The 26,260-nt window shown below is 42.9% G+C and overlaps 1 protein-coding gene across 5 annotated transcripts in view; it reads right to left on the bottom strand.

The window, feature by feature from the left end:
• The window catches only part of SEMA5B (semaphorin 5B), a 362,762-nt gene that overhangs the window by 53,573 nt on the left and 282,929 nt on the right, over nt 1-26,260 (bottom strand). For all 5 annotated transcript variants that reach the window (XM_048869807.2, XM_048869808.2, XM_075117741.1 and 2 more), the window contains 3 exons: nt 23,818-24,025; nt 21,383-21,590; nt 2,019-2,136 (listed from right to left, as the gene is read on the bottom strand). In XM_048869807.2, the coding sequence (XP_048725764.2) occupies nt 2,019-2,136; nt 21,383-21,590; nt 23,818-24,025 (534 nt within the window). The remainder of the gene's footprint in view (nt 1-2,018; nt 2,137-21,382; nt 21,591-23,817; nt 24,026-26,260) is intronic.

A 26,260-nucleotide genomic window follows, 5' to 3' on the forward strand; every position in this document is an offset into this window, starting at 1 on the left:
AATATCAGGGTTGGAAGGGACCTCAGGAGGACATCTAGTCCAACCCCCTGCTCAAAGCAGGACCAATCTCCTGAGTGCTTGACTTTGCAACTTGAATAACATGAGTGTGAGAGAGAGAGAGAGAGAGAGAGAGATAATACTATGGATCAAGTACCTGAAACCCAGTAAGATAAAAATCTGGATTCTCCAAGACACAGGAAGTAAAACAAACGAGATAACAGAGAGGCATTCTTCACAAGGGCAGGCCTGTTAACTTCAGTGTCCCAGCCAAATTCCAACTCCGGTCACTGCATTCTATTTACCTACATGCCACTGCTTTTTAAATGGGTACAACATTCTTCTGCTTACTGTAATGTAAGGCCCCTACTGAGCAAGGCGTTTACCATGCACTTAAAATTGGGTGCATGCTTCCATACATTGCTGAATTAGGGCCTTAAATCAGCTGTTCCATTCTATATCAATCTCTGATGTGTTCAGGTAAGGGGGGGAAGGGGAGAAAGAGAGGAAGTTATTTCTGTAATGTATGTGGTTTTTAAAGTACTTGGAGTGAAAAGTACTACATTGATGAAAATTAATATATTAATAATAAAAATCCTAAAACTATCTGCATATTAAATTCTAACACAAAGGTGAAATGAATGTCCCTAGGAGCACACAATATTCAGAATGCTCCTGAATATTCTGTGCAGCCTTTATAACCTTGAAACAATTATCTGGAATTGCACGTTCCCCAGCGTTCGCCATGGTGGATGTGTTCGAACTATAGGATTAATACCTCACACCTATCAACAGACACAGGCATTAAACAGGAAGAGATAACAGCATGTCCAATCAGGAAGCACCACACTAGAGGGTTATAAACACACAAGCCTTTGAATCCAGTGGTAAAAGACTTAAGCCTGCCAAGCAGAGGATGGATTGAAGTAATGACTAGTATTTCCTGGGAAATTTTCTGAGAAGAAAGATAGATAAGGGAAATAAATATCCCAGCATCTCTAGACATAAATAGCATATTGAAGTTAAAACCCACCCAGCCCCTTCTCAGCCTGCTGTAGTTAGCAGCATTAGCACACTAATTGGCATTAGATAACAATGGAGGTTGAAGAGAAATCTTTTAATTTTCCACATTGCAAGGTAATCAGAGTAGTTCTCTTTCCTGCCATCTTACAGATATGGTTCAAGCAGCAGGAATTAACTTGGCCATGCAGCTTTCGAAGACTGCAGCCACAAACTGGGTATGATAGGCAGAAAGATAGCCAGCTTGCTGATCAAAACTGAAGCATGCAAAGCTGGTTTGTTGCAATGACACTTCAGAGACCATGACAAGAACAGAAAAGTGTTCCCTTTGAGTGCCTTAAACTGTGTTTGAATCCTAGTCAGATAAGTGGAGGGTTACAATTTCATCTCTCTCTCTCATATATAGATATACACCATCACCCTTCCCTTCCAACTGCGCCTACATACTGACACATCAAATTCTCTCCACTTTAACACACACACCCTATCACCCTCTTGCCTTCTTTATGCTCCCCCCACTCTAGCATTCTTCTCCCCTTACAAACACAAACACACACACACACACACACACACGGCCTGATTCTCTGTTTATGTTCAGCCTCTTTCTGCTTCTCCAATAGAATGTAGCCCAGCACAGGGAGTTTCTCTGGCTAGAACAGAATTGTCACAAGAACTCTATCCAGTCCCTCATATAAGGTGTGTGTCAGAGATGAGTTCGGACATGCTGGGCAGGGCCAGAGAGCACGGCACTTCAGCTACTCTCATTTCCCACACCCACAGAGAGCCGAGAGAAGTAGTCCATGAATTAAAGCAGCCTTGAGGCTGCTCTGACTTAACTGCGGGTTTAGGAAGCCCCCAGCAGGACTCAGAGACCTTAGAGAATAGAAAGGTATGTTCTGAGCAATAGGCTGACTATAATGCTCTCTCTCTCTCTCTCACACACACAGACACACACACAGTGCAATATATTTTTCTACTCTTTTATTTTAATTTCCACTTACCGGGCACTCAGTAATATTCTGAGTCCACAGGCTCATGTTGGAGCTGTCCTCAATGGTGGTGCATCGTTTCTGTTTGTTATCCCAGCCACAGTATGGGTCCCTGGCTCCTAGACATTCCCTGTGTGAGGAAAGAGAGCAGATTAGAGCTCTTTAAGATTGGCCAGCTCTAAGAACCTATATTAAAGTGTAGTGCTTCTATATGACAGCTGTCAACTGCACCAAATTTTAGCAGAAGAAACCATTTCTTTAGGCAGCACTCCACCTGCTTGCAACGAGAGAAAAGTTGAATAACAAGGGTGATAGGACACAAAGCAAATATCACTCATACAAACTGTAGATTAAAAACCCAGTCACTCTCTCTTTTGAGGCCTAGGGGGGGAAAATTGTGAATTTTAGTCAGGAACACTTGTCATTGAGATATCCTTGTGCCCCCTAGTAATCCTTCACCAGGCCAGATCTCACACAAAGCATCCTCTGTGAGCATGTTTGCTGACACTATGTCCATCCAAAGGGGTTAGACAAGCAGAATTAGCCAATGGGCCAGTAATAAAGGCTTTCTATTAGTCTTGGCCTTTGTCAGAACAATGATTTCATTTATAATCCTAACATCAAGATGTCAGTTTGGAACAGTCACAGCAGAATATTATTTCTGAGCCTTTGGCTGCTCTGAATACGGGTGCATTCATTTCCCTGCCAAACCCATATTTACAGCTATGTGTGTGTTCCCATCCTATGAGCTGCTAAAGAAAAATAACTATGGCTACCACGATCACTGGACAGCAAATGTCAGGGATCAGACTGGTCCATCTTGGGCTGTACTGGTTACTTCCCTCACGGATTCCTTTCAAGTCCTTAATTTTCATTATGAAAATGTAATAGCACAAGCCACAGAGAATATGTGCAAGTTGGGGAGAAAGAAGAGGGAGGGCCAAAACTAAAAGGATTTGTAACATCATCTCTTTATTTCAGTGATCCACGCTTTGCTATCATGCAAACTGCTGCTTTGCTCTTTCTGAAATCCCCCAAAGATTTCAAAAATGCCAATTAAATGGTGGCATGGGACCAACGGGAAAAAATCTAGTCCAGGCAACTAAAAAGGAAGATAATGAGATTCATTCCAAGGGTAGGTATCAGTATGATAAGTGAAACATCAGAAAAAAATCAAATGAAATGAGATGTGAAGTATTCCCACCCAGAAATCTTTGAAATCCTATTAGACCATAATCAGCTACAAATGAAAAATCATGTCCCTTGAGCACAGCTGAAAACACTTGGATGTAGCACTAGTCCTATTGATTCCAAAGCAATTTACCCAAAAGCAAACACTTGATTCTTTTGCTCTCTGGTACATGTTTTTATTACTTAACAACTCTCTAATTTGCTCATATGGTGCAGAAGGGCATCTGTTTCACTAAAGATTTAAACTTGGTAAACAGCAAGCAATGCAATTGTCTCTTGGTTGTTTTAAAGGAGAGATTTATTTATTTAACAAGTTACAATGATTCTCCATTATGTTTTCCTTAAACTGCTTAAAAATACCTGAGGAAAAGGTATAGATAACTCTCATCCAGCCCGAAGTAATGAAGGGCTAGGCTTTAACGTAGAAAAAGACTTAAAATCCCTAGCCCAAGGACACTGAAGGGTACATATGTGCTGCGGTGCTTACTATTCTGGCTAAAGAGCCCCATAGTACTGTTTTGGCTGCCCATCCTGTTCTAATCCACAGTATGGGGTAGCATTCATTTTCATAGGAAGTGCTTGTCTGCTGTTTGTACTTCAAAGGCAGCAGCTCCTCTCTGGGATCGTACATAGTCACTGAGCAAATGCAGAGCCTGGAAAGATGCATGGCATGTGCTCAGACCCCTAGGTAACCCCAGCACTTCAGGAGGGAACTGTGTGGTTTCTGGAGGAAGTGAGAAAAACACAGAGAAGAAGAACAAAAGAATCCGGCATATAGCTGTACAGATCTCTGCTCATCCTTCCAGACCTTGAGACGGAGCACATGTGGTTGCTTCCAACTGTATAAAGCTGGTCCACTAGACACTCAGCAATCAGAGGCAGGTCATTGTAATTCGTAACAGGGATGGCTGTTGTGAGCATCACCCTATTACAAATACACATTTCCTCTGAATTTAATTTATAGGAAAACATGTGCTGCATAAATTCAGAAAATAATCTCCGTATGTTCTGCGCTGCAGCCCACAGCCACCCTGCAGGCTGCAATATATCCCAGTTAGGCACTGACCACTTTGCTGGCACTATTATACCGTATGTCATGTAGCTAATGTGCTGCTCTTGGCTGAGAGCAGCAAGTTACAGACCCTTAACAGTGCACTCAGTGAATCACAGCCTGCCATTCTCTTGCCACTCTCACTAACCCCCACAGCTGATGGGCAATCAGTAACTGAATCACAGAACCAGTGCCTTCATTGCAATGGGCTTGGCAAAAGGCTGACACTGTGTGAGTTAACCCGAGCTATACCTTGTGCTAGGTGTGCACTCACTGTGCTCTGGACATGAATAGAACAAAGTGTCATTTCCCTCTCTCTCCCACTTACATGAGAACTGGACTCTATTTGGTTAGCAGAACATACATGGTATAATTTAATAATAATCAAAAAGAACAAGACATTTCCCCATCTCAAGGCTGGCTCCCGTGACCAGCTGAGATCTAAAAACAAAACAGCTGTGCTGTCAACTTCACTTCAAAATTCAGAACCCATCTGGTTCAGTTCTCTTAAGAAACCTATCAACTGACAGAGATACGATTTAGGTTAAAGAGAAATGTATTTACTTAAACACAAGTTACTTCATTTTTTTCTTTTTATAAATGGAAATAGCATTACAATAGACAGTACAGCAAGAGACGATGTCTGGCTAATGCATTAAGTAAACACTTTCAAATCCACATTTCATTTAGATTTTTGAAAAATATATTCCTATTTATTTTATGAATAATATAGACACACACACGCACACCCATCCCCCTCTATACATAGTACATCCCCATTTATCTGAATGGGCTGGGGGACATCCAAATACTTCAGATAAACAGGTTTTCAGACAAACGGAAGTGCTATTAACTAACATCGGGCTACATGGGAGGGACACTGTGGCTTTGAATAACTAGGATTTTCGGATAAAGGGCATTTTGATAACTGGAATTATACTGTACACATACACACACCCCAAAATGCTACATAAATTGTATTGCAAAAACAACAATGTATGCAATAAAAAGACAAATTAGACACCTTCTAGACTGTAGACTCCGAGGTAGGGACGGTCATTCGCTATATGTGCAATGCCTAGAAAAATGGGACCCTGATTTGGTTGAGGCCTCTGTATGTTACCATAATATAAATGTTAAGGACCAATAATATCCATACAATAGTCACCATTAGTAAATCAGCATTGTCACACCATGGTAGCTACGACACCACGGTATTTCCGTGTGTTTAGAATAGAAAATACATGTGGAAACTACTTACAAATATTATCATGTAGCAGTTACATTTTGGTACTGCTCAAAAGCCCCCAATCAGGATCAGGGCTCCATTGTGCTATGCATTGTACAAGACATAGCGAGAGACAGTCCCTGCCCCCAAAGAAACTCAGAGGATGCTACTGAAGTCAATGGGACTTTTACCATTGGCTTCAATGGGGCCAGGATTTCATCCCGTATGTAGACTCTTTAATGGCAAACAGTATGTAGATTCTTAAAGTGGCTGATTAGAAGCGCCTCAAGGAGCAAATGATACAATATCATCTCCTCCCTGCCCCTTGCCATCACAACTCCCATTGAAGCAACATTGCCAGGGAATCAATCCACTAGCCCTTTCCACCCCCCCAGGAAATTCTCCCTGGGGGCCTTCCAGAGCATAGCAGGGAATAGTGATTACATTAATGCTGATGGTGCTGCCCACTGACTTACCTGATGAAGTCCCAAAGGGTGGGATGTGCATTAAGAGTAAGATGCTGAGGACACCAAACCACCCCCCCCGCACCAGGACTCCTCGTGCTGATTAATAATTGCAACACGTTCACTGAGTCAGGAAAATACCTCTCCATGTACAGCTGCTGGGCTGCGTTTATGATGACAAGGTATTTGTATCAACAGTGATTCACTTTAGTCCATTGGCTTGCAATAAATGTCTTATCTGGTGCCTAATGGCATATACTGTACTGAAAACCCGCAATTGAGAAACAAATTCTGCTGATATCTTCTGCACAGGGTATTTTGTCGCTCGCTCCCTACTTTCACTCACCAGGGACATTTGCATGAAAATAGGAACTCCTCCTTAAGAGTTCACCTGCCGCCTGCTGCTCTGGAGCCACAGGACTGTCAGTTGTCGAACAACAATAATTTCCACAGCAATGAGATGGAATAACACAGACAGAGGATTAAGGCTCCAGGTGGGGAATCAGCAAGTAGGATTTGATCCACAGCCCACTACAGTCAATAGAAAAACTTCCCCTGCCTCCTGGCCCCATTCCCCACTACCCAGGCTCAGCCTCCTATCTCCTTTCCTCAACTGATCAAGGCCCACCTCCCCTTCTAATCACCTGCCTCCTGTCTCCACTCCTCAATTGCCCTGGCTCTGCCTGCCTCTCTCTCATCACCCAGGCCCCGTCTCCCTCCCCACTCCTCACCACTCAGTATCTGTCTCCTATCCTTATTCCATAATTACCTAGGGCCAGCCCCCATCCCCACTCCCAATCACATACCGGCCATGCAGCAGCGGCTTATTGGGAAAGTATTTGTGAATTTTTATGTCCTTACGATGCAGTTTAGCATCTGAAAACAAGGAGGAGAAGCCAGCATTGTGTGGCCAACCATCTCTGTGCTGACCACCGCACGAGAACTTTTCTCTCACAGAGCAATGAAAATGAGGGGGCCCTTCAGAATCACTTTGTTGCTGCAGTTGTGGGGTTTGGTTTTAGGGGACTGAATTTTACCACAGACTGTCCCAAAACGAGTTAAATGACCCAGAAAAATGTCTGACCTGTGAACACAGTTGTTTCTTAAAGGGAATGTTTATTCCAGTGTGCACCTATTGAAGCACTGGGGATGCTTCTGCCCACACACATCTAAAGGCCCCTCCCCTTAACCCAAGGGGAGGAGCCACTGGACCCAGGCTTCAAATAAGTTCAGGGGACAAAAAATGAAAAAACAGGAACGTTTGTGAGGGTCACAGGTATAAAAGCAGGGATCCAGAGGGGGACACCATGCACGGAAGCACAGACACCACCCACTACTCTTGGAAAGCAACTAGGGAGCGAGTGGAGGTGGCCCAGAGGAACTCTACCTAGAGATGTGACTTGAGGGAGAATTGGAAGTAGGGCCTGCAGTTGCAGAACACTCCCTCCCCCCAAATTTAGCTTCCTGCTCCAGGTATAGTGGATGGCCACTTTGACCAGGGCCAAGAGGAGGCTGACAAGGAGGTCTTGCAACTTTCTGGAGCCACAGACAGGGTGTGCGTAAATCAGGAGATGTGGGGAGAAGTGACACGAGAATCAGAGGAGTAAGTTCTGGAGGAGCTGGAAGGGGGGCTACAACCAGGCACACTTGCTATAAATGCGTGCCAGGGTCTCCCTCTCGCCACAGAAGGAACAGCTGTTGGGGGAAGTCATGAACCGTGCCAGGTACATAGCCGTGAAGGAGCCGCCAACAAATATCCCCGGTGGGCCATGGGGCCAGGGTGGAATACGGACTAGCCCACTGGGATTCCTCGCCCTCCTTAGGCATTCCAGTGTGCAGTGCAAAGCAGCAGCTCACTCCTTGACATGGGCACTTGGGAACTCTTGTTTACGAACTGAACAATTTCTCCCTTAAAATCTTCATTGAAGTTTAAAAGTCTGCAGTTCAAAAGTTTCCAATCTAGCCTCTAATGTACTGATGGCCCAAGATGACTCCATCTTTTGGTCAGTTTTCCCTGACAAATAAAAGCTTCAGACTGTAATAAATAGACCTTTTAAAATCAGTAGAGCAGACCCAAGAGATTAGGCTTTGACAGACCAAAGGAAAGCAAGAATTACTGTAACTTCTGTCCTCTCTTCTGATTACCATGGGAGAGACAACAAGGAAATGTGCTCTTCTGTACCAAGAATCCCAAAGCAACCACATGGCATTTATACGAATAGATATTCAGCTAAGGTGCTCCAGCAATTCATCACAATGCTCTTGCTCTCCCCATGCCCTTCCTCTCTATTTCCATTTTCCTCTTTCTCACTCCCTTTCTCTTTACTCTGCAAGTAAATGCAACTAATTCTGGAAGGTGGGTGAGGGAGGGTGTAACAGGCTGGCATGACCCTTTAAGGGCCACAGGCCTGAGGCCAGCTAGCCCTGCTCACTAATCAGATTCAGCTGAGCAAGGAGTCAGTGCTCCTTATAAGAGCTGCAGAGGTGGGGTGTCTGCACAGAAAACTGCCAGAAAGGGATAGTCTCTTACAATAGTCCCTGCAGTAGAAAGAGTCCAGGAAGGAAGGTCTAGGGGAGCAGCCCTGTGGACACTGTCCTGTATAAAGGGCAGGGTACGAGAAGACAAATGAGATGGAAGAAAGCCAAGGGGCTACAGAGTGGCAGAGGTTATGTTTCACGCCAATCTCAGACTACTACAGTGAAAAAAGGCCCAGGGAAGCAGCCCCGCAGCCACTCTCTGGAACAAGGAGCAGATTGCTGAGAAAAAACCCAGGAGGGACGCAAGACTTTTATTAAGCCCAGGGCGGGTGGACATTGTTTATGTTATTCCTTTGTTTTAAGGAAGACTGGGGACTGATAAAGAACATGAAGTCATAGAAGGAGATGGGAGCCAGAATCTTTTGAGTTACAGTACTGAACTTTGCTTTGAGATGTTAGGAGTCCATATTAATAGGTTTCAAACACAGAGCAGCCCGGCTAATGCAAAGAGGGTAGCATTTTGTAAGCAATAAGGTGATATTATTGCTGTTGATTAGCTATGAGCCTAAAGACTGTGTTTGGCAGACTGGCATTTCCTGACAAGGTTAGCTTATTGTCCCATTAACATCAACCTGCAGAGGGTATGAACGAAACAGATAATCATATTAGCTTCCAGCCAATCAAATAATAATTCCTGACAGTCTCAATAACCCACGCAAAGGAGAGTGGACTTTTGTCTTCCCTAAAACCAGATGGCGTGAAGAGAGCACAGTCAGAATCAAACGATGTTCACGGCTTATGAAAATAAGATTAAAAAGAAAAACCAACTCAAAGAATCCCAGGAATTTCGATACCTTTAAAAATTTAAACCCATAGAGATGGGCTCATGAGCTGTGCAAATCCATTATCTTTCCCACTGAACAGACAAGCGGACTAGAACTGAGCTGTTGCAGTCAGATGCTGGTCAAGTTGCAACTTCATTTTTCTGCCAAACAATGCAACACATTCAGAGCCAGATTTTGCCACCCATTATTCATTTGGAGTAGGACTTTACCCCTCAAAGTAATCAATGGAACTACTTACTGAGTAAGGTACTGCCCAATAAGAAACCAGCCCCCAGACCACAGTGGTAGGGTGATAGTAGCATTTACAGTGGCTAGATGAGGTTCATTAGTTTGGTGCATGATGTCAGAACACAAAGACAGAGAAGTGTGTATGTGAAGTTTATCGCCTACATACTACCAGCTTCCGTGATTTCCACTTTGCATATATTGTGTTTTAATCACATAAATTAAAACCTGACACATAAAAATGACTTCTGAAATTAAATTACCTTCCAGGCCATTTAAAAGCCAAAACACATCTAACTTATTTGAAAGTAATAGTGTATAGATGCATGACTTCTGTCAGCAATTTTGGCTTATTTCCCTTTCCTCGCCATAGACCTTGAATTGGCTTTATCTTTGTTACTTTCCACTTGGGCCCCAACATTCTCAATATCTCCATAATTGTTTGTGGCTTTATAGATTATGGCCTCTCACAATCTACACAACAAATTATTGCATTTCTTACTCCCTGACATCCCTTTCCATCATTTCTTAGGGACAATGAGTTCCTTATTGGGTAGGGTTTGTTTTTTTATTAAAGACATGAAATAAAACAACATTGCATTTATTCAGAGATGAAGATTAATGCTATCCTGAGAAAATTCTGATTAAATCTGGATTTACGTTTGCATCAGTAAAACAGGTTATTAAAAAAAAAGCACTGACAGGTGTTTTTAATAACTAAAAACAGGTTATTAAAAAAGCAGCACTGCTCCATAAACACTATTAAAAACTCCTGTCACCATGCCAAACAAAACTGACCTCTAATAGAAACAGAAAGTCAGCGTGCCTTTGACTACCCGACATGGAATCAGTCATCCACAAGGAAATGCAGATAACTACACAAGTCCTAACCAGAAGGGTCACAAGAAGGAATTCCTCAGTAGGAAGTGTACTTGTCCGGATGTTGAAATACAATCCATTTCCGAAACTGAGAAGACTTTAGCCATAATAGAAAATTCCTAGAGCACATTTTGGGGGAGTTCTATGGCCTGTGTTATACAGGAGGGCTGACTAAATGATCCCAATGGTCGCTTCTGGCCTTGGAATCTAGAAAGACAACATCTCTTATACACAATGCAGACTGCAGTGTGGAGCAAACACACCAAAAAGAAAAAAGGCAGCGGGGTTAGAGGTCCTTTTGAAAAACAGCATTGGCAAATTTGCCCATTCAAGTGTTATTCCCTACAGCTGCTCCGTGTCGTGAAATGCCAGGATGCTGATGTCACGTGCAGCTGGAACTTTGCCTCTGCATTTTGGGTTTGCAATTTCAGATTTCATATTCTTAAGAATGAAGTGAATTCCTGCAATTTACTGGCTTCAGAGCATTGCAGAAGGGGCGGCTGGAGGGAAAAGAAATGTGTCTGCTCTCACTAGCAAGGAAAAATGAATATGTTATAGGCAACCTCCAGAAGATGCTGCTGATTCACACCTAGGCTCAGATGGGAGTTATCAAGAAGAAAGCCTGCAGGAGCAAATGACTTTGAAAGAGTCATGAACGATGATACAGAGGTCTGAAAACAACCTACAATTTTCCCCAAGGCTGCACAAAATAATCACTATTTGAGTAGCTCTTTCGTATGAGGTTGTTTTGTCCAGCTTTGGGTAATTACTTTCTGCTCAAAAAATAGCCCTCAGCTGATTCAACTAGAGAGAGTATTTGTAGAATAACAGAATATTAGAGAGTTCAAAGAAACGTTAGCCATCTAATCTATCCGTTGGGGATCTAGTTCACCCCTTGCCCAGTGCAGGATGGTCCCTACACTAGACAAGTGCAAGAAGTATGTTCTCCATCACTTGTTCTGTCTAGTTTTAAGTGTCCCAGGAAACAACGCTTCCTCTACTTAACTTGATAGATTATTCCACACTGTAACTGATCTCACTATAAGGACATTTTTCTTGATAGTCACCCAATACCTTTCTAGTGCCTGTCCAAAACAGCTATGTAGTGTTGCTGGGAGCTGCTGTATTCCACGTGAGAAGTAACTGATTTTCAATGGTGGACGAATTGGGTGACTATATTTTTCACAGAAGCTTGTTGCTTTGGGATTCTTTGGCATGAAAGACACTATATAAATATAAATAACTATCACTATTATGTGTTTCAGAGTAGCAGACCTGTTAGTCTGTATCCAGAAAAAGAATCTTGATTATCACTACAAAAGTTTTTTTGACTATCAATAATCTTTTCACTTATCACTATCAATAATCTTGATTATCACTACAAAAGTTTTTTTCTCCTGCGGATAACAGCTCATCTTAACTAATTAGGCTCTCACCAGCCCTGACCTTCCCTCGGCCTTGCCCCCTGTATCTCCCTTTGGTGCAGGTGGAAGGAGCCATCATGAAGCTGGGCTTCACAGTGTCCTGTGTCTTTTGCAGAGTGGGCTTGTTCTGGTTTCCCTGTCTCAGGGGGTGCTGTGTACCTGCAGGGGAATGGAGGCAGTACATACAGGTAGAAGCGTTTGGGGAACTAAGGCATTTGCACAGTAGTTTCATTTCTGCAAAACATTCACTGTAACAAAATGCCTGGCTCACAGTGTCACATGTAGAAATAACAGTGAGCCCCCAAGGAAACAGGATGGATGAGGATGACAACTTGCAGCTCAGCTCTGCGCAGGCTCCTGCCACGTGTTCCAGTGACTGCAGCAGGGACACTTCCTGGGAACCTACTTCACTGCCTCACTTGTTACTTCAAGTCATTCTTGTTAACTCCTGGAAATGTGCTGGAAACGGGCCACCTTGATTATCACTTCAAAAGGTTTTCTCTCCCCCAACCCCACTCTCCTGCTGGTAATAGCTCATCTTAAGTGATCACTCTCCTTACAATGTATATTTTTCATGGTCTGTGTGTATATATAAAATCTCCTCACTGTACTTTCCACTTTATGCATCCGATGAAGTGAGCTGTAGCTCACGAAAGCTTATGCTCAAATAAATTGGTTAGTCTCTAAGGTGCCACAAGTCCTCCTTTTCTTTTTGCGAATACAGACTAACACGGCTGCTACTCTGAAACCTGACAGTTTGTATGGTAACTTCCAATTTATCTGTATGTATATATCTATCTATCTTACTATATGTTCCATTCTATGCATCCGATGAAGTGAGCGGTAGCTCACGAAAGCTTATGCTCTAATAAATTTGTTAGTCTCTAAGGTGCCACACGTACTCCTGTTCTTATGATGTGTTTGATTCTGATGATGAATTGTACATACATAGGGTGACCAGATGTCCCGCTTTTATAGGGACAGTCCCGATATTTGAGGCTTTGTCTGATATAAGCACCTATTACCCCCCACCCCTTGTCCTGATTTTTCACACTTGCTGTCTGGTCACCCTGTATATACATATTTTACACACTGCTGATGCTGTAAAGAAAACCCCAACAACTAGCACATCTCCAAATGAAAAGGCCAAATCCCCCAGCAGCTGTCCAGCTGGATCTTATGACTATGACTCCTCCAATCAGGGGCGCACATTGCATGTTACAGTGTCTGTTCACTCTCACTGCAGGTCTTGCTGTAAGAAGACCGGAAATTTGAGATATGAAGTAGGCAGCCAGTGGAATTAGACTACAAGCTCTTTGATGCAGAGACTGCATCCTCCTACGTGACAGTGTCTAGAAAATTGAGGGTGCTACAAATAATATGAAATAATAGCTGCACAAGATGTAAAAGCTGAAGGCTGCAAAGGATGAATCACCTGGGGCCTGCTTGTAGCATTTTGTTATTAATATTATTTAAATTACTGTAGTGTCAAAGCCATCCTTGCATTGTACATTCCAAGAAAACTGCCTGCTCACTGTCAATCTGCACTGGACTGAGACTAATTTCACAGAGCCCACCAAGCAGTCATCAGATGGTAATGACTTCTAGACACCACTGATCTAGGCTGGACTCAAGCCAGTTAACTAGAGGTGAAAGAATCCATCTTCTAAGCTATTCAGAATCTTCTGAACCACCCAGGTCACAAGTGCAGTGTGTTTAAAAAAGCAACAACAACAAAAAACGTAACACCAAAGCATCCCAAAACAAATTGGCAACAAAGAGATGACAGTGAGAAAACAAAAGCCAGTGAGCCCTGAAATTAGCTCATTTTACTGGGCTCATTCTTAAGTGACCTTCGTCTGTCTAAGCTATAACCTTTCTTTTTTCAGTAGCTGCATAAACCTGGGCTCCAGCTATTGTATAATATGATAAATGGTAGTCTAAAGGCGGGGAGAGGGGCGTTAGAGAGAGATGGTATTCAGAAAGACAGCATAAAAATACAGCTTTATAAACTGAGTTTATAGAATCATATAAGTCACAAATTGGACAGAACTATCAAACTGTCCAGTCTATTTTCCAGCCACTGTGGGTTTGTTCCCTACAGATTATTTCTTAGGGTTCTGTCCACTCTACTGTAGTTTTAAATGTGCCAAGTGATGGGGCTTTCACCACGTCCCTTGGAAGATTATTCAATAGCCAAACACATTTCTGTAACCACGTAGCTTTCACACCCCGCTCTGTGCATCCAGACACAGCACAAAATCCTGAATTCCTACTGTTTGCTTTTTCATGTTTAACTCAACCACCACCAGAACACAAACCTCAGTCTCAGCTTTCTCCCCAAACTCACCCCATCTTAGCTTTCCTTGCAGATACTTAATTTTCTCATCACTGTTCTTTGTGATTCTTTCACACTTTAGTATCAGCCACAAAGCATGCTATTTTCTTCCATGTCATAAAAGATACTGTCAAATAAGATGGACCTATTGCCAATTTCTTGAGTACCTCACTAGAAACTTCCCCCAACTTGCTTCATTATCACTTACCCGTGCCCTTTGCTTATGGACTTTTAATCGATTTTAGATCCATACAACAATGTTCCTTTCCTAAACAATTTGAATTAAGCTTTCATGAGATACAGTACCCAATGTTTTACTAAAATCTAACCATATTACATCTATCTCATTCCCTTCAATCACAAAAGTCCAGATCCTGCAAACTATTATGAAGTTGCTTAACTTTAGGTACAGGACTAGATTTATTATAATAATTAGGACTACTCATCTGCTTACAGCTCAGCATGTGCCTTAGAGTTTGCAGTATGGGGGTCCAATATTGTAGTGCTATAAAAAAAGCAATCAAATTAATCTACCACGTAAATCCATGTAGCTTATTGATTGTAGTTCTGTTTGTTATCCTTAGGGTTATGTCTACACTGCAATTAAAAACCTGCGGCTGGCCTGTGCCAACTCACTCGGGTTCGTGGGGCTTGGGCTAAGTGGTTGTTTAATTGCAGTTAGATGTACTGGCTCAGGCTGGAGCCCAGGATCTAGGGCCCTGTGAGGAAGGGCTTCCTAGAGCCCAGGTTGCAGTCTGAGCCCAAACGTCTACACTGGAACTAAGCAGCCCCTTAGCCTGAGTCAGCTGGCATGGGCCACCCACAGGTGTCTAATTGCAGTGTAGACATACCCTAGAGGTGAAATGCTGGCCCCATCGAGTCAATGGGAGTTTTACCATTCAGACGTTCCTGTTAACTGCTGGAAATGGCCCACCTTGATTATCCCTACAAAAGGTTTTCACACACACACACCCCGCTCTCATGCTGCTAATAGCTCATCTTAAGTGATCACTCTCCTTACAGTGTGTATGATAACACCCATTTTTTCATGTTCTGGGTGTATATAAATCTCTTCACTGTATTTTCCACTGAATGCATCTGATGAAGTGAGCTGTAGCTCACAAAAGTTTATGCTCATATAAATTGGTTAGTCTCTAAGGTGCCACTAGTACTCCTTTTCTTTTTGCGAATACAGACTAACACGGCTGCTACTCTGAAAACTTAAATTGAGTCAGGATTTCATTCGCATGATTTATCACATTATATTAGTAGGGTTTGTGGATGGATTTATGGGATAATACTTGTCCTGATCACTCTTCTTTCCTTCTTTGAAAATTTCCAAGGCTTTTCAAATTAATTATCAGTGGTATAGTAAGTAGCTAGTTCCCTTAACCCTACAGTGACCATGTCAACCAAACCAGATGGAAAGAGGTAGTACAGATTTTCCCTTTCCTGCTTTTCAATAATAGTTATATTTTCACAAGGCCCCCCTTACTACTTCTCTTTAATCTCTCAAACACATGCATAAAAGGAGTTCAGTATCTCAGCAATTTTCATAGTCGAGAAAGAACCAGATTTTCAAAAATGCTCAGCTCCCACTTAGTTATCAAAATATTCAGCAAAAATCTGGCCACCAGTCTCACAATGGGAGCTACTGCGCCGTCATTACCATGTTCCAGGGCTCTTCTGAGGGCCTCCAAGTATTTTTAATACTGCCACAACTGCATGCGAAGAGGGCCTGGTTCTCATCCCAGTCACAGAAGTGTAAATCAGGAATAACTCCAGTGACGTCATTACTCTGCTGCCAAACTGGTACCAGGCCTAAGAGATTCACAGCTGAAGAAGTGAACACAACTGCACAGAGAAATATGCCTCTTTAGCAGCAGGGGTGGACAATAAACTGGCCCGTTCCCAAGACCCCACAGTGCACCCAAAATATCATTGATTCGTATGAGCTGTAGACTCTCCAGACAGTTGTGTGGGATGGCGTGGGGAGAGGATGGGGAGGAAGATGATCCATAAAAAGTGCAGTGAAATAATGTCTCTAGCAGGAATAGGAGCAGCAGTGATGTTGGCGTGACCTTCCAGCCTGGTCACCAACCATGCTTTGTTGACGCTGTTCTAAATCAAATGCAGGACTACAGCTTCGCTCACATTCCCTGTCCTGAAAGTGGTTGGCTGACCCACGGGTCAGTAACCCGCTGTACTGTACGCACACTCTGGATAGATGTCGGGCAATGGGTAGGTCACATAGATCACAAAGCTCCTTGTGTTAGTGCTGGCCTCACTGTCCCAACTGCTCCACAGTGATTCCCAACATGAAATAATGATCTCACTCTCCCTTTAAATAATTATTGACCTAGACTAAAGATTGGCCCAAACTATCAATACTGGATCCTGATCACAAATCCCCACCATTCCAAAGTTCCGATGCTGGGTTTTGTTTTTACCTGTTCTCGATATACTGTGGATGCCAGCTGTGAAATTTAGACCAGGAATCCAAGACCAACCCCAGGCCAAAGTTTAGGGGTATCTGGAAACAAGAGTTAAACCCAACTTTACCTACTTCTAGTATTATAAGGAAATTAAAAAGGTTTCTAAACAAGTAAAACCCTTAGCAGCAAACCCAGCCAAACTACTATACAGCAAAGAAGTCTAGAAACATGGCATGTTTAAAAGGGTTTGTAGATTTTGCATGCATTGGACACCCTCCTAATACTCTCCAGTGAAAGTGAGGAACACAATAGGAAAACACACAAATGCACAAGGCAAGGTCCCTGCAGCCAAGTCCAGCCATAAATTTGGGCAACTGACACTACAGCCGTCTTCCTGTCGCCCGGCTGCTGAGCCTGGCTGTATTGAAAAGGCCAATTGTGACAGGTCAGTGGACATGTACAAAGCACCATTTAGACACCCAGAAATAGCTTGGGTCAGCGAGACACATCAAGACACTGTGCAATGCTATCAGTGACCGTTTAGCAGGTTCAATTGATGCTATGGCAATAAACAAACAGTAAGGAGAGGTCAGAAGTTCTTTTTTCACCCCCTTTCTTCCTCTTCCCCTCTTTCTGAGCCTTAGGTATGTGTCCCACTGCCTTGCAGCAGCAGAGCTGTATGGAATGCCAAAGCTAATCAATGCTAGATCAATTTTGTTTCCACATCTGATTTCCCTTTCTTAGGGCCCAGACTGATATGATTCCAAAAACTACTTGGCAATCATAATTCCTAATCAGCCCTTGGGGTGCGAAACAGTCACAAGTTTCCTGATAAAGTGGGACAGAGCCAAGGGAAACAAACAGCACTGTAGTATTCCTGCCTGGGAGGTATGAAATTTTCATCAGCTGAAGGCTTCCCAAGCCCCCGTCAAAATGATTAGATTATGAAAAATGCTGAAACCAGAGCTTTTCTGAGAAGCCAGTCAAGAAGTCATAGTACCGGCAAGAAAGTAGGTGAGGGGTAGGAATCGTGACTTGCTCCTGAGGTTATTTATTGGCATGTATTAAACATAGACACAACAATAAGCAATAAATCACAGCCCATGAGAAGTGCCAGGTGAAAAGCACCAGAAAAAATTAAAACACCCCTCTTGAAACAACTCAGCACTGAAATAAATACAAAGGTTGGTAAACATGTGATCTACACATCCAGGATATTAAAGGGGGAAAGTTTCAGGAATCTGAAATTGAGAAATCCCCTACAAAAAAGTTTCTATTAGGAAAAAAAAATCCACCATCTAAATACATACAACCCAGCTCCTCTTAGCTTTCTTTAAGGGATGTGCACATTTGCAAGTTTCCATTTGTTTTTGCGGGTTTTTTTGCAATGTACCATCCCTCTATTGCTCCAGATCTCATGAGAGCCTCCCAGAGTTTTCCCCCATCTTCTTTTGAACTCAGGACCCACCACTGCATTACCTGCAAAATCACATTCATTGACCAACCCTCTCTGAACAAATTCTGGCTTACCACATTGTACAAATGTGTTCACTGTTTGCCACCCATACGTATTTACAGTACCTTTCAGGTACTATCCTATCCAGGTACTTCTATTTAGCCCAACCCTACTAATTTTACAGTATCTAAAACTATGATAAAACTGATTGTAGGAGGCAGGATTTTGAGTCCCCAGCCCCTCAAGAGCTGGGTTGATGCTTTATTTCATTGAAAGAGGTATGATTTGGAGAAAATTTAAAACCCTCTCCTGATGTCAGGCAGCTTCCAGTCACCTGAGATAGACCTTAACATAGTACCATGAGGTCAAATGATGATTATGATGTGTGAGAGTCTGTGTGTTCTAAACTATTGTGTACCACTAAGCTGGAGTACAGATGGATGATAAGGGGAGGAGTTGTGCCTCCCAGATCCACGTGTAGAGAGGACTCTCATGAGGCAAAAAGCACTCAGCTGCACTTGTGACACCATCACCTTTTCCCTCCAGTCCATGAAGCGGGTTCTCTGGGTGTCTGGGATTCTGGGCCAGGTGAGGTGTGGGCAGGCTGGGACTTGGAACACACATCACCACTCCTCTGGCCCTGCAGAAAGTCCTGGGGCTTTGTCATCTTTTCTGTGGTCCCCTCTCCAAGGTAGCGATCCCTTGAAGGGGGATACCACGGCCAGGAAAGTACCTGGTAGCATGGCTCCACTGAAGCACCAAGCTGCTATGGAAGGATGCATGGGGCCTCTGTGTTGAGGGCCTTAGCTTCCCAGAGATCCCACAGGATCCTCGGGGTTTCTGGGTGGATTCCGCAGTCTGTCCATATGCGGGAGCAAACCGTGATCCTCCTGGTGGGATCTCTGTGAGGAGACTGTCATAGACTGAACGCAGGTGGTCAGGCCTAGTGGTCAGTGCAGAAGTCAGGAGCCAGGAACCGAAGGTCAGCGATGGAACCAGAGTTGGGAGTCAAGCCAAGGGTGAGAGCCAGAGTCAGGAATCAGGCCAAGGCTCAGAGCTGGAGCCAGTAGCTAGAGGTAGGGCACTGAAGTAAGGATCTGGAACAAGGCAGGGCGTAGGAACCAGGAATAGGACAGGAAGGCAGGAACCAGGAACAAGGCAGGACTTAAGAGTCAGACAAGAAGGTAGATCTGATGTAGCTGCCAGCCAGGAACTCACCTAGTTGCTTATACAACTTCGGATTCAAACAATGAATCTGAGCCAATTGGAGACATGAGACATCTCCTCCAATTGGGAGCTCTGTGGGCGGTGCCTATGGTGAGCTAGGGTCTACCAGCCCACACCCTTTGCTGGTACCAGTCAGGTGGTGGCTGCATTCAGAGGACTGCCCAGGGACCTGGGTTTGAGACCCATGATCCCCCACAGGGGACCCTAGCAAACACTTCCTCTCCCAAACCCATTCTTATAGTTTTTCACAGGAATAGATGATCCAGCCTATTGAAACTACGCTCCAAATACAATGATGTTGTACCTGGAACGAAACTGGCCCCAGATATGTATGTCACAAGGCTGTCTCCCTAAGAAAACCTTTAGCACTAAATCAGCATCGTAACGAAGGCCGTGCATGTCTGTCACGGCCATGACTTCCAGGAAGAAAATAATTACTTTTAGGGGAGTTATACAATGACGGTCTCAATCACCCGGTTCAGCCTGTTACTGAGCAAGTCTCATCCATTAACTTTCACAGGATTGGCTCGTTCTCTCTGTTCAGTGGAGGGGCATATAAGTTCTCCTTTAATGGTTAGCATCCAAATCCCTCAGGCAACGCGTAAAACCGTGGCCAAACCGCCTTTCATTTACAATACAAATTGTTAGAAGCAGCAGCAATGGGAATGGAGTGTCCATATACCTTAGGGAGCCTTGAAATCCTTGGCCATTTGACTTTACAAAAGGGTCACGCTGGACCCCACAGTGGAAAGTACTTTTATATCCTCAAACTGGGAACTTCAACATTCTATAAATTGCCAGCAAATTTAATTTGGGAATATCTTTCTTGAACAAATAGAAAAAGAGGGAAGAATTAGGTTTCCCTTGATCTGTTTTATATGTATATTCCTTTCAAGCTGTATTCTCCTACACAATCTTAAGAGAAAGGCTCTTGTGTTCTGGCCATTTAAACATTTGCCATTCAGAGGGGAGGACAGGATGATGTTTTCCAGCTATGGTTCCTTTCTCGTATTAAACCCTTCTGTATCAAAGTCCTACACCTTAATACATTCACCACTCCTGAGTCAAACTTAAAGTAACAACTGAAGTGGAGGGTTTTCTTCCTAAAAGGAATAATTATACTTATGAGGCTCAGCACAAATAGAAAGAGCAGATGTTTTTACATTTAGACAGACTCAACTTTAGAACAAGCTAGTTGATCATTTTAACCTGGTTAGAAACTAAGCAATCATGAAATTCACCACGTGGAATCAGGCAGGTTTTGTGCTAGGCCAAGAAAGAGGTAGTTAGTTTAGAGCATGCTAATGAACTGCCTCCTTTTGGCATGCACCGGGGACATCCATTTCAGACAAGGATCAGCAACGCAAAGGCTGAAGGGGGAAGAGTGTCCTTAGGGGTGCAAATAAGCAATAACCCACAGCTGGACCCACTTCAAACTCTAGGACTGAAGATGGAACACACAGATTACATGAGCACGTGCCTCAGTCAGCTAGTATCACACGGCTTTGCCTGCTGAAAGTAGGGGCAGGCCATGTAGCTGTCCAAACCCTTCCGTATTCAACACTGGGTGGATTACACCTCTGCAGTCAGAGGTCAATATTGAAAATGTTTTTTTATTTTCTTTTAAAATGTTCAAGCCAGACAGCACTTTCCAGGTGCCAACTCTATCACATGCTGTTCCAATGAGCTACTGGTTTCTAAAAGCAACGAAAAATAACCACCCAATGCACTCCTACATTGTTAAATGGTTGGCAAGCAATCATTTATAAGCCACAATGGGTGAGAAGACCAAGAATTCAGAATACTGCAGCCTTTCAGCCAGTGAGACCTACAAGCGAAACATGTGGAGATAATAAAACCAACACTGAAATGTCAAGTAATATTGGAAGTTACTCCTCAGTAAACATGTGATTAATTTCTAATGAGGACAAATTAATATTTACCAAAAACAATATCCTTCGTTCCCATTGCTCCTGGCGTGAGCACTATCTATCAAGATACACACACAAATATCTTGACTCTCTCTCCCAGTGATGAAAAAAGGCATTCTGAAATGAATCAGACTAGGATATGTTTCCCTGTTGCTTTCCTTTGAAGCTGGAGTGGAATATATCAGAGCAATAAAATTTGCTTACCCTTCTGTTCTGTACACTGAACACCTCTCCAGAGGAATTTTTAGCACTCCATTATTTAAACCCACAAACAGTGACCTGTCACTATGCAGGATTTGGAGGCTCTTGATTGGTTCCTGTTGACCGTCGGGAAGAATCTGCATTTCCTCTAAATAACAACTCCTCAGGCTCCTATTAGTGGTAGAAAGTGCCTTCAAAATGGTGCCATACTCTAATGGAACAAGAAGCAAGATACAAGTAAATCTTAGAAATATTGATTCAATTTCGTACCTAGCACAGAGACTGAAAAGATTAATGACATCCTATTTACATAAACACTTTAAGGCTTGTTTCCACTTCTACTACTTTTTAGACATTTTTGTTATCCAGGGTAGAAACTGCCCCAGCTATGTGGGTGCAATTCCCTTTCGTGTATTCAGGTGTCCTTACCGGTTTATAGCTGTGGAGCAGAGGGGCCCAGAATGATGCCACCTCAACCGCAGCAAATGGTGCACCAGGGTTGGAAATCTCTGATGTCACAGTAAGGACTGAATGGGTTTGAAGTCTAAATTATCCTTTCCCTGCTAAAAGTGGTCTTTACAGTAGGAAGATGGGATACAATGACAACAAGCAGTGTTTGTATGGAAGCTTATGCTACACTGTTGATTTATCAATTGGTGGATTGATGGATCTACGGGAGAAGTTCATCTCAGGCTGTCAAATGAGCATTTTTTCCCAAGAACAATACATGCATTTAGAACAAAAATGAGATTAGTCCATGTCTGTTATCTTTGAAGTTTGACTTATTCAAGGAATAAGTCAAACAGCAAATTTTTTGTGTCAATACCATAGTTAAATTACTCCTAGCAACAAACTTCTGCTACATACAGGAAGTTTCTATATCAATTAATAGGGCCCCAAAATACCGATCTGGATCTATACCATCATGACATTTGGGGTCAATTCCGATTTGGCCTCAAGTCCATCACTAATCTCCAGGATCCAATATGCTAAAGGTTCCCTCTAACTGCAATTCTCGTCCTTTGAAAGGTTTCAGTTTCAACAGATTCCAGCCTCCAGTGACCACTGCCAGTGTTCAGAGAAACATGTGTAAAAGAAAATAGATGATGAAGCATTATGACTTCTTCACGGATAATGGAAGGCAAAAGCAAATGAGATTAAAATCTCAGTCTTCCACTTCTGTTTCTTCTGGCATAGTAACTGGGACACATCACTTAAGGAATAAAGATGTAGAAGTGGCAAAACCATGCCATATTTCATTGTAAGTACAGTTTGCTCATCATGATCACTTCCATGCAAGCTTAAATCAGGGGGAATGTTACTAAAATATATCAAAGCTAATCACTTTCAACGTAAGTGGTGGTAAAAGTTACATAAATTATGATACAATCCTAGAAGATGGTAACTTTAGAGTGAGAGGATGACTCCATATTGCAATGTTAGTTTAATCTAACACTTACAGAGGCAATATATCTTATTATAAAGTCAACACTCTCACAATAAAGGATTCAGAGTAGCAGCCGTATTAGTCTGTATCGACAAAAAGAAAAGGAGTACTTGTGGCACCTTAGAGACTAACAAATTTATTTGAGCATAAGCTTTCGTGAGCTACAGCTCACTTCATCCGATGAAGTGAGCTGTAGCTCACGAAAGCTTACGCTCAAATAAATTTGTTAGTCTCTAAGCTACCACAAGTACTCCTTTTCTTTTGACAATAAAGGATGAAAACATTACACCCATGAGGCTGGCCATATGCTCTGATTAATCAAAATATTTAATTTAATTTTGATCTCAAGTGTGAAAATAGGTTAAGGCAACCATTTATAATACTTTGCCTTTCTTCATCACCTTTCATCCATGGTTCTTGTGCTTTCCAGCGTGCCCTAATTGTCAGAGCATGGCAGTGGGAGTCAAGAGATCTGCATTATAATCTCAGTGCTGCCACTAACTATTCGTGTGACCGTAGGACATTGTTTGCCTCAGTTTCCCCATCTGTAATGTGATGATAATAATGCTTACCCATCTCTTGATCTCATAGGCATTTAAAAGTGCACAAGTATCATTGAAGATAGGTAAACTGTAGCACGGAGAGGTTACGTTAGCTTGCACAAGATCACACACAGCAATTTAGTTACCTAGGGCAAGCCCTTTGCCCTTCTCCACCATTGTGCCTTAGTCTGATTAGTTGATACATGTTAAAAGGAAAGTCATCTTTTGCTTCTTTTACGCATTGCGGATTTAAGGCCTCTTCTCTCAGGGTCATGCCTCAAGGTCTCTATTCTGTTTTTATCTCTTCCTTATTCAGAAAAACTAGCTTCCATGGAGCTTTGCCTACAGTAAGAACTCAATACAAACAGTAATGACCTCAGGATCAGGCTCCCATGCTGCTATGTCTCTGAATGAGGGAACTGGTCCTACTTAAACTCGAATGCTCTTACCTGTCCCGATATACATCACATGGTAGAGAGTATCCTTTCCTTGAACAATGTCAACCACCAGTTTGGAAAATCGAATGCTGTCCTGAGTGACGTACGGATCCACAGAGACCGGCTGAACCACGTCATTCATCAGGAACAAGCGCTGGGCATCCTGCAGGATCCTTTCCGTCAGGTTCTCGTTAGGACTGTTGTCATTCAGCATCCCACACTAAACAGGGATGACAGAACTTCAGCAGCTGTATTTGCACTTCACACAACACAACCCTGAAGTCCTTCCTCAGGGAAAACACTCATTGACTTCACTGAGAATTTTGCCTGAGGAAAACCTTCCAGATTTGGCCCCTTATGCTAGCAGCCAGTGTTACAGGGAGCTTTGGTCACTCTTCCACCCCATAAAGTTGTGTCTTCATACTGGTCCATTGGCTAGCGAGACAGTATTTTATTCCTTTGTGACACCACAGAGTGAGCAAGTCTACAGATAAACTACAGGAGTTCAGAACTGGGGAGAAAAAAAAGGTAAGGATGGATGAAGAAATTCACAGGAGATAAGAAAACCCTGAACTTCTACCCAAACCCTTTCTGAGGTACTCCCAGGTCTGCCTGAAGTCTCACCCTAAAGTCCTGTAAACCTGAGATGAACTCCCCCCAAAATTACTCTTTTTGTATGAAAACACCAAGTTCACTACCTGGCCTCTTCCACGTGCATTCCTCCACTGGCTCCCCTGACTTTAAATAATCCTTGCAAAGGAGTTGGCATGCAACTTCCCTCCAACTCCTACAGCTTCACATAGATGGCTGGTTAGCCTGTGTCCGACCATCTCAGACTTCACCTTACCTCCCACGTCCATCCAAAATGGACCTTTTGGTTAAGGCACTGGCCTCCTTGCTTCAGTTCAACAGCAGCATCAGATCTGCTACCCTGGTTACCTCATTCTGAGGTCTGAGTTGCCCTGGAATTCACTTTATATCATACTTTAATACTTATCACTTAATATTGTCAAAGCACTGTGCAAAGTCATACTCCCACAGAAGCCAACAAGACGTTTGTTATTGACGTCACTGGGAACAGGACTGGAGCTGTGAGCTGGGCAAGGAGGCTTTCATTAACCCATATGAAATATGAGGAGTCTGTTAAATGTCCTGTGCCCAAGGGCACAGAAGTCAAAGGCAGAATTGGGATGAGTGCTCAGTCCTAAACTCGGTCCACTGGACTATGTTGCCCGACTGATTTACTGGTCTTAACAGATCAGGGAACCGACAAATTATGTTTTCCCAATTGGGGTCCCATTTTTGACTCTTTACTGCAACAACGAACAAATTCTTCACTATGGCTGGGCACAACTTTCCTTTTGTGAATCCCTGCTGAAAATCTGCAGCTAACTAAAATCTGCAACCAGAGCTGGAGGAAGTGGAGGAAATCTAGGGCAGTCAATAGGGCTGGTGCTGATGTACTTCAGCTGAAGTTCTAGCCCTTTGGTTAGTATCTTCAGCCTCTTTCCAAATACTCATGCCAAGGTTTGTGGTTTTCTGACTCAATCCTTAGAGAATACATTTTCTAATAGAGAAGTTCTTTCTATTTCATCAGTGCCTAATCCCTGGTTCCTAAAGAAATTTGGAAATCTCTCTTTTGCCACTTCCTTCTCATTCTCTCTCTGGCCCTGCATGTTCATGCTTCAGATAGTCTAACTTTTACCCACTATACCCTTTTCCCTCACAGGTCATCACTGATAGTTGGAATGTTATGGTTAGTTTTATTTCCTACTCTCATCAAGCAGAAGATAACCCTTTTGCTCTATTGGCAGCCCACATGCTGACACAGCACCCTCCCGTTTTTGTTTTATTTTGTTTTGTTCTAATTTCCTGATTATCTGTGCTGTCTTGATCCTCTATATACTTCAGTAGTTCTCCTTCCTCTCTGCGAAGACATTTTTTTTTCTGGCATCCTTCCCTCATCTTCCTTTGTGAACACTGAGTCAAGGAATTAATTTAATTTTTTTGCAATATCTGCCTCTTCTGTCACTAAATTACCCTTGTCATCTCATAAAGGCCCTTCACTGACCTCTTGTTCCTTACGTACTTGAAATATTTCCTAATCTCTTTTTGCAATCTTCCTTTCATCTGCCACGTACCTTCCTTTCCTTTTCTTATTTTTTTATCTTTTAACTCTCATATATTCGTCCTGTAACCTGTTCACTCCCCCACTGTATCTGATATTTTCCACAGCAAATAAATCTCTTTTCCAGACTCATTTTTTGCATTTCCCTGTTCACCCAGGACACAGTCCAGTGAGGTGCTGAACACCCTTGACTCTTAGAGAACCCTAATACCCTTCAAACCCAGTAGGAATGGAGGGCATTCAGCATGACCAGGCCTCCAGTTAGACCTTAGATTTTGTTTTGAGTGCACCTAGATCAGGGTGGCCAAAGTGTAGCCAATCAAGATG

The sequence above is a fragment of the Caretta caretta genome, chromosome 11 (assembly GCF_965140235.1).
Source record: "Caretta caretta isolate rCarCar2 chromosome 11, rCarCar1.hap1, whole genome shotgun sequence".
NCBI classification, from domain to species: domain Eukaryota; kingdom Metazoa; phylum Chordata; order Testudines; family Cheloniidae; genus Caretta; species Caretta caretta.